Here is a 9,027-nt window from a genome sequence, read left to right as displayed (position 1 = left end):
CCACTGGGACTCTACTGGGTTCGACTCAGAGGAAGTTGAAGGAGACTTTTAATCTGCTGGAGACAATCTGAGCGTCTTCCTTTCCTTCTTCTGTCCTTCTGCCACCCAGCTTCACCTGGCCGATCTCCACCCCTCATTGGGGGAGGGCTGAGTGCCCCTGGATACCTGATCACCTGCGGTCCAAGCCACACTTTTACCTTTGTTTTGCTGTTGTGAAGCAGCTGACCAGCTTCAGGTTTGCACCAGAAGCTCCAGGGTCAGCCACCGTGGTGAAGCTGCAGCGATGGCTGCTGGAAAGCAGCGGGACAGCCGGGGGGCGCCGCCGGATGGCGGGTGGGGGTGGGTGATTGTTGGATGCTGCTTCATGGTGACGGTGTGCACACGTGCAGTGACCAGGTAACGCACACACGCACATCCATATACTGGTCTTTATAGCTGTGTGAGGACCCTTACAGTCTTGGTGCACAGAGTGAGGGATCGTGGACGTCCACACCAACACTGCACACAGCCGTGTTAGTGTAGCTACAGATGATGGTGTCTGTTAGACTGGCTGTTATATCAGAGTTTACTGATTTGTGCAAACATAAAAGAGACGGGCAAGAATCGCTTCTGTTGTTTTGCATTTTGAGGTCACTTTGGGTTCATTATGGCCCTGATACACCTTTAAAGAGGCACCTGAGCGTGTATGTGGACATGTTTAAAGAGATCAAAACATTTTCAGAGACAAAATCTTCAGTGAAAGAAGAATCAAAGACATGCAGACAACATTCCTGTGACATGACTCAGTAACGAGGACTTCAGGCCAATTAGAGCGATTGCCAAACAGCCTTTAACCATTCAACAGAAGACGGTCCAGAGATCTGCCCTAAAATTAAAACCAGTCTTCTCACTGTGACACAGCAGCATGTTTCTCTTTGTTACACACGCAACAAAAAAGGAACATTGTGTACTACTTTTAAAAAAACCTGCTGGAGAAACATCTGCCAATTACTGAGGTTAATTATAGGGATGGGTCCCGGTATCATGGCACCGGTTCTGACATAAACGGTAGTAACCAGACCGAAAAGCAGCGCACATTTATTTTTTTTTCCCTGAGATGTCATACACTTTGGATTCTAGCCAATCATTTTACCTTTGCAAGGATAGTAGGCGGGCCCAGGTACGTACGTTCTTTTAGAGCAGAGCTACAGATTAAAAATGCCCAAGGCAAAGTCTGGCTGTACTTCACAGCAAAATATGCAAACTCAGCAGCAACAAGTGCTTTAAGCTGATACTGTGATACTGTCAAAGGAGGTAACACCTCGAATCCGATGAAACACCTGGAGACGTATAGCATTTTGTTAAAAGCCGAGAAATGCGCCGTATTTGATAGCTTGCTGCGAGACCTCACACCGAGCGCATCTACTGCGGGTGGGTTGCCTGTTATGCAACATCCCCCAAAAACACGAAGAGGAGAGTCCTGGCCCCTAGCCCTGCCAGTGTAGCAGAAATGATGAGGATGATGATGCAGCAGCAGCCGTTCTTCTCTGCGTGAGTAGCTTAATGTTGTTCGTGTGTAATTTACGTTGAGTAGGCTAACCACGTTATTACATTAATGCATGTAAGGTGAACTAGCAAACATCATCATAGCTACATGCGGCTGTCTTCTTGTTTGATGGCAGATGCTCCCTTCACCCTGGCCAAAAAGGCTAAAAAGACCAAAGAAAAAGTGGGAAACAGCTGAACATGAGAGGTTTAGGACAAAGTTTGTGTTTTTTCCATTGTTTAAGCACTGCTTCCAGCCAAGAGTGATGCCATATATGCCCCATAGCTGCAGAAAAGGCTAACATTGTTATCTTTTTACAAAAAAAACAGCTGAACATGAGAGGTTTTTGGACAAAGTTTGTGTTCTCCATTCTTTAAGCACCGGTTCGAGCACCGTTTGAGCACCGGCACCGTTTCAAAAGTACCGGTTTGATACTGGTATCGGATAAAACCTAAACGATACCCATCCCTAATTAATTAGTGACGTGGCTGCGTGTGAAAAAGCGTCTGAGGCCTGAAGCTGGGTGGCGTGAAGTAGGGGTTGGCGATATAAACAATATATGATAGAAACGATATAAATTTGGCCAACGACAGAGATTTTGACTATATCGTGATAGGCATGTTGATGATGTCATCAAGCTGCGCCTGTTTTAGTCGAAAGCGTCGCAGCAGCTAAAACCATTATCATCTGCAAATTATGGCGGGCGACAGTCACAGCAAAGAGGCGAAGCACTTTTGAAATATTGGGAAAGCCAAAAACTGCACTTCCGTAACATTGATTCATTAATGTTGAATTCTCTCGCAGCTGCTTTGTTCCCATGTTGTTGCAGTATATTAATGACTAACCTCGTATTGTGGATGAATGATCTCAGTTGTTCTCCTGACTGAACTTTGGCCCACAGCTGTTTAGTTTTCTGTTTTCATTTATGTTGGAAGTGACAGCAGAGCTGTACGTTTTAATTAGCTTCAGAAATCTCTCAGTCAGAACATGCTATGTCATGTTTAGGTGGAAACTAGCGAGCTAACTTCCTGCTAACTTCTAACTCTGTTACATTTAATAAATCCTGTTTTCATGGATGTTAAACTTAATTGTTACACCTGGTAAAGCAGCAACGCTGATGATTTAATTAAAGATGAAAGAATTTAGACCGTTTTTAACTCTCAGTGTTCGTTTGACTTTGGGACGTGAAGTTAACGGAGTTTTGGACCCAGATTACTCCGTGAAGCTCCTCCCTACGGCAGCCGTAATGCTCTAAACATCCATCAAGACATTTTTAACAGATTTCTGCAGCCAAAATCGGTTCGAGGTCAGTAAGCACAACCAGAAGTCATACATAAGGCACACTCTCGATTTTTGAGAACATTAAAGGATTTTAAGTGTGGAAAATACGTTATACAGAAGAAAAGAATATATCGCGATATATATCGTTACCGCACATGCTTCAAATTATACCGCGATATGGATTTTAGGTCATATCGCCCAGCCCTAGCGTGAAGCTGGGTGGAGTTCAGCACTTAGCCAGAGGATGTGTGGGCCAGAGTTCAACCGCCTCTCAGAATCACTGATTCACAATTCTGCACAGAAGTGAGAGCGCACAGAGAGCTGCTGCAGGTTTGTGGATGGTGTTTGTTGCTGGTACTTAGCATCCAAAGTTTTAAAGAGTATGAGTCTCAAACATGCCTGACGAGGTCTACAGAATTCATCCCTCTGCACAAAAAGATGCGACTTCTGCTCCGCCTCATTCACCATCACATCCACACCATCAGTCTGAACGCCCTGCATTAGGAGCATGCTCAGTAGAAGTAACTTATAATTATATTGGGCACCTGTGGCTTGTTTGTTAGAGTGGGTCATCGGTGGGACATCTCGTTTGAATGAAGTGTGTGAAAACAGACTGAGTAAAAAAGCACTATAAGTACCATCACACCAGCTAGTGCTACGTGTTTATGATGAAGTATTACACTCTGCAGGTCGGGGAATAATAACAGGAAAAACACCTCACAGGTATTTTCAGCACATACAGGGGTGTGTCTACAGGGGGGCATGGGGTGTGCACTATTTTACACTGTAGTTCCTCGTTATTCTGCAGATTAAGATTATTAATAAAATATTTAAGAATATGTTATGTAAGCATGCATGTAAGCATGTTTACCGCAGGCCTGCAGAGCACCAGTCAGACCAGGCAGAAACCAGAACACACAGATTCAAAAACACACCGTTTCTCAGCACGTGACACTGATCTGAGAGCAGTCAACATCTAATTATGTGTGTGCGTGTAGCTGGTCTCACTGGGAGATGGGGCTGTGTGTCGGGGTGAACTGGTTTTAATGGGTGGGGGAGGCTGAGCTGGCATTGGCTCCACAGTGCGTGCAGGCTGCTTGTTTCAGGTTCAGTTAATCTTAGTACTCAGATTACTTTTTCCTCGTAAGGAGTAAGCTGCGTGACCGGTTTTCCCTCTGAGATCGTCTCCGAACAGCCTCGCCGGTGTTTGCTCACCTTCTACCCTCAGAACGTCGTTCCAAGCTAAAAGCAGAGCTCTCCAGCAGGAGAGCGTCTTTGTATGTGAAGGACACGTGCAGCTCAAAGACTCTGGAGCTCTGCTGCTCGCTCTGCGCTCGGGGGATTTACAGCCCCACACCCCCTACACCAAACACCTGCACCGCTGCACCACCAGCCGCATCTGTGATGTTGTCGTTAAAGACTCCGCCCCCTGAGGACGGCAGAGCGGTTGACATTTCAGAAACGCCCTGACACTGCTGTCAGCCAAAGGAAACCTGCTTCCATCCAGTAATTAGTGACACTCAGCTGTGCTTCCCGGGTGGACGCGTCTGACGGAGGAGTCCTCGGTGCCCGCAGTGACCGGATCGTCTATGCTATTCCTTTCTTCCAAACAGGAAGTTTACCGGAGGCGCCGGGTCCGCCCTGCTGCGGCCTGGCCCCCGGGGCTGAATGGGTTAAACACAGAGACACGCGGCCTCCTCCTGTGACCTTTGACCCACATTTCCTGCTCCGACCGGAGACCGGCGCGACTGCTGCTGCAGCTGGAAAACTTCTCAGAAACATAAGATAAGATAAGATAACCTTTATTAGTCCCACACGTGGGAAATTTGTTTTGTCACAGCAGGAAGTGGACAGTGCAAAAGTTATGACGCAAAAATTAGAATACAATAAGAATAAATACAGTACACAGCTGTACAGAATAGAATAAAATAATATACTATATACAGTAGAATAAAATAGAATAAAAATATACAATAAGATAAAAATAGAATACGAATGCTATATACAACTGAGTAAAAATACAACGATGCCAGAAAAGATTATTGCACTTAGTGTTATTGCACATGTGTGGATGTGTGTGTTTGTTCAGTTAAAGTCTTTGTTGTGGAACATGAACATGTGTTCAAAGCTCCGCCTCCCCTCCATCAGCTCGCTGTGAAAGAGTGTGTTTGTGCGTCTGTGCGTGTGTTATGTCCTCACAGTGAGGCGAGAGAGCAGGCCCGTCCCCCATGTTTCTCACTGCAGTTATACAACGACACATTAATCCTGAAGTTATGTGTGACTGGCACACGTTACATAACACACACACACGCCTGCCCTGACTATGCTTTGTTTACAGGAAGTGCCGCCTTAAACCCTCCCTACTTCCTGTTCTGACTCTAATCAGCATTAGGGAGAATGCACGTTGAAGACTTAACTTTACGTCCATCTTTATGTACAGTCTGTTTTGGGGGGAGAACTACAATTCCCAAGATGCATTTAGGCAAGAAACATCCAATCAGTGAGCTACAAATCTTTGTGTGCAGCGCTTTGACTGCCTGTCTGTGAAAAGCGCTTAATAAATAAACTTACTTACAAAGTCAGCTGACTGCAAAAGATGAAGAAATTCTATTTAAATCTGAGCAGCAGCAAAGAATGATGGGTACTGTAGTGCACTGAAACTTTTTTCAGGGACAGTCATGGTGTGTCTTTGCAGCCGAGCGTCAAAGGTGGGGGCAGTGTTAACCCTCTCTTGTGTCTGCAGGTGTGTCTCCATCTTCTTCGTGGAGTTCCAGGCTCACTTCGGGGCCGACTACGCCGCCACCGCCTGGATCCACAGCCTGCTGGACTGCAGCACCATGCTGTGTGGTGAGTACCGCCAATCAGACATCACAGAGTGGTTCTTGTGGTCACGTGAGGCTGAGCGTGTCTGTATGTGCAGCTCCCGTCGGCAGCCTGGTGGGGAGCCGCTGCTCCGGCCGGGCGGCGGTGGTGGCGGGGGGCCTTCTGGCCTCCTGCGGCCTCCTGCTCAGCTCCTTCGCCACCAGCCTGGAGATGCTTTACTTCAGCGCCGGGATCCTGACAGGTCAGACTCAGACATGTCCTCCCCATCTTACAGCGGCGTGCTCTTTATCATGCTGACACGTAAAATCTGTCCGCAGGTCTGGGCTTCGCCCTGTGCTACACCCCCGCCATCGCCCTGGTGGGCTGTTACTTCCAGCGGAGGAAGGCGCTGGCGTACGGTGTCGCCATGTCGGGCAGCGGGATCGGGACCTTCGTGCTGGCTCCAGTGGTGCAGATGCTCATCGAGTTGTACTCGTGGAGGGGGGCACTGCTCGTCCTCAGCGCCTTCGTTGCAAACCTGTGCGTCTGTGGAGCGCTGCTCCGACCAATAGCACTGCAGGAGGAGCAGTGTGGTAGGTGTTCTCATCAATCACATGTTCCCTCAGCGGGCCAATCAGAATCAGACTCACCTGTGCGTTCTGGTGCAGGTGACATCTCACAGCAGGACGTGGAGAAACCTCCCAAAGACTCTGTGGACCTCCTAGCTCCGCCTCCTCCACCTGAAAGCTCCGCCCCCAGGCTGAGGAGGATGTGGCGCCTCCTGTCCTGTGGGGAGTACCGCTTCCTGCTGCTGCCTGACTTTCTGGGTCTGGCCGTGTCCTTCCTGTTTCTGGCCAGCGGCTGCAGCCTCCCCTTCGTTTACCTGGTGCCCTACGCCCTGAGTGCCGGCATCAGCCACCAGCACGCCGCCTTCCTCATGTCCATCCTGGGGGTCATCGACATCGTGGGGAACATCACCTTCGGTTGGCTGACGGACAGAAGGTAAGGCGAGTGTGCGCGAGGACGAACACTGACGCTGGCCTGTTCCACACGTTACAGCCTCGTTCCAGAGGGGAACATTCGACACCCACAGCGAGCGCGAGCACGTTTATTAGCCTTCCTGTGACTCTCGGGGCTCAGCGCAGGTGCTTCCTGCTTCCACTGCTCTGGACCTCAGACTAGGGTGAAGGTTCATCCTCCACCAGGTCATTGTCCTGGTGGAGGATGAACTCCGTCCACACGTGACGCTTAAAGACCTGAGGCTGTACCTGCTGCCAAAGGTGCTTCAACTAGGTGCTTTGGGGTTCCTGTAGCTCAGGAGGTAGAGCAGGTCACCGATCAGAAGGTCGGTGGTTCGATCCCTGGCATGCCAAGTATTCTTGGGCAAGATACTGACCCCAGGTTGCTCTCGGAGTGTGGATGTAGTTGGAAAGTGCTTGTGTGAATGGCAGTGATTGGGTGACTGAGCGCTCCGAGTACTCCGCGTGAGTAGAAAAGTGTTAAATGAGAATCAGTCCATTTACCTGACCCAAGCTGCGAGTCGTCTCCTCCATGTTCGATTTTACTTCATCTTTGATACGTTTGCGAGAATTCAAAGCACACGTCCGGCGTGTCGCTCTGTGTTTAGGATTTTGACCTTTATTGGTGCTGTTCGGCGCCTTCGAGCTCGTGCAGGCGTGACTTCAGCATCACAGCGAGCGTCACGATGTTTGCAGGTGATAGCGATGGAGACGCCCACTCGACTTTGCAGCAGAACGCTTTCTTTTTAAAGGGACAGTTCACACAAACATGGCTGACATTTGAGTGCTGATGCCGTCGGGCGTCCTGTTTGTCTCTCAGGTGTTTGAAGCCGCACCGCCTGGCCTGTTACGTCTTCTCGGTGGGGATGGAGGGTCTCTGCTGCCTCTTCACGCCATTACTTTGTTCGTTCCCGCTCCTCGTGCCCTTTGCCATGCTCTACGGCTACTTCGACGGCGCCTACGTGGCTCTGATCCCAGTGGTGACGTCTGATGTGGTCGGAACTACGTATCTGTCCTCAGCTCTGGGCGTTGTCTACTTCCTCCACGCCATACCTTACCTGGTCAGCCCGCCCATTGGAGGTGAGGGAAACAGCTCCACCCTCCTGCTTCATCCATCTTTAAAAGAGAAAAAACTTTAAATCCACTTAAATTTTAAATATGTGTTTAAAGACCGTGCGTCTAATTGTCCTCACAAACGTCATTGGATATTTGAAATCTGATGACATCACTCTGACATCGCCTACTGATGATGTCACACCTGAAACTCTTCTTCTCTTTCTGCAGGCTGGCTGGTTGATGTTACAGGAAGTTACACAGCCACTTTCCTCCTCAGCGGCGCCGCTCTGCTGGCCAGCGCGGTCATTCTTTCCGCCGTCACTGGAATTCGCCATTGCCGCCATCGATCAGATTCGGTGCTGCTGCAATCTTCTGAAAACTGTCATCAGGGAACCCGAGCCCCTCCACCTCAGCCTGTCTGACCAATCAGGTGGTTTCGTCACCTTCAACAGGAAGGTGTTACCTCACAGCCCTCAGGCTGCGTTCGCTCTGCAGGTCTTGATGCTCAGTTCAGATTTTTTGATCAAATCTGATTGTTTTGTCTGCTCGTTCACACTACAAATAAAATGCGACAGCAAACGCGCTCTAGTGTGAACGCTCAGAGCGGCCGCGTGCGCAAAAGAAGACGCCACACACAACACGCTCTGTTTACACCCAGACCAAACAGTATGTGTGACTGATGGCCTTAATGTAAAGACTTGTTTCCGACCTTACGTTTCCCAATTTTCCTTTAAGTTGTAAAGTTGTTTTGTTATTTACATTTGGCCAAACAATGATCCTTATTGCTGTTGTTTCTCCAACATTGTCTTCCCAGCAGTTTCACTGGATGGTCAGGAAGCGTTCGCCATGTCTTCTCCGGCGCTGATAATTGGCGTCTGTCTCGTGTCAGTGACGTAAAAGACGGATTTAATGCGACGTGACCATCAAACAGCAGCTTTCTAAAACATCAGATATGTATCGGACTCAGGACCACATACGAGAGTGACCCAGATCGGATGTGAAGATATCGGATTTGTGCCGTTCACACTGTCACACCATGATCGGATAGATGGTCGCACAGGGTCACAAAAGTCAGATTTGATGCTTTCGCCTGCAGCGTGAACGCAGCCTACCAATCAGATTCCTCGACACCAAAACCAAGCAGACGGCTAAACAGGCTGACAGGTGTCAATCAAACGATGACTTCACAGGAAGTGAAATCTTTTTAGTCTGCTGAAAATGAAAACGAATGATTTTGTTTTAATGTTGAAGAAACTCACAGCTTCCTGTCTGAGCTGCCTCATTATGTGTGAGAGTGTGTGAATGGACCAGAATCATCTTCAGGTGTAACTCAGGTTACCTGTA

The 9,027-nt window shown here is 48.7% G+C and overlaps 1 protein-coding gene across 1 annotated transcript; it reads left to right on the top strand.

The window, feature by feature from the left end:
• Positions 1–283: 283 nt before the first annotated feature.
• slc16a12b (solute carrier family 16 member 12b) lies at positions 284–8,105 on the top strand. The gene is made up of 7 exons (XM_085361111.1): positions 284–396; positions 5,550–5,653; positions 5,727–5,870; positions 5,947–6,201; positions 6,277–6,610; positions 7,448–7,707; positions 7,912–8,105. Exons 1-7 carry the CDS (start codon positions 284–286, stop codon positions 8,103–8,105), a joined length of 1,404 nt encoding a protein of 467 aa, XP_085217237.1.
• Positions 8,106–9,027: the final 922 nt, after the last annotated feature.

The sequence above is a fragment of the Diplotaxodon limnothrissa genome, linkage group LG8, assembly GCF_057381915.1.
Source record: "Diplotaxodon limnothrissa isolate DT_005_m linkage group LG8, D_limnothrissa_male_GT1.1, whole genome shotgun sequence".
Taxonomy (NCBI): domain Eukaryota; kingdom Metazoa; phylum Chordata; class Actinopteri; order Cichliformes; family Cichlidae; genus Diplotaxodon; species Diplotaxodon limnothrissa.
The sequence above is the reverse complement of the archived record's forward strand: the minus strand, read 5'-3'. Positions and strand labels throughout refer to the sequence as shown.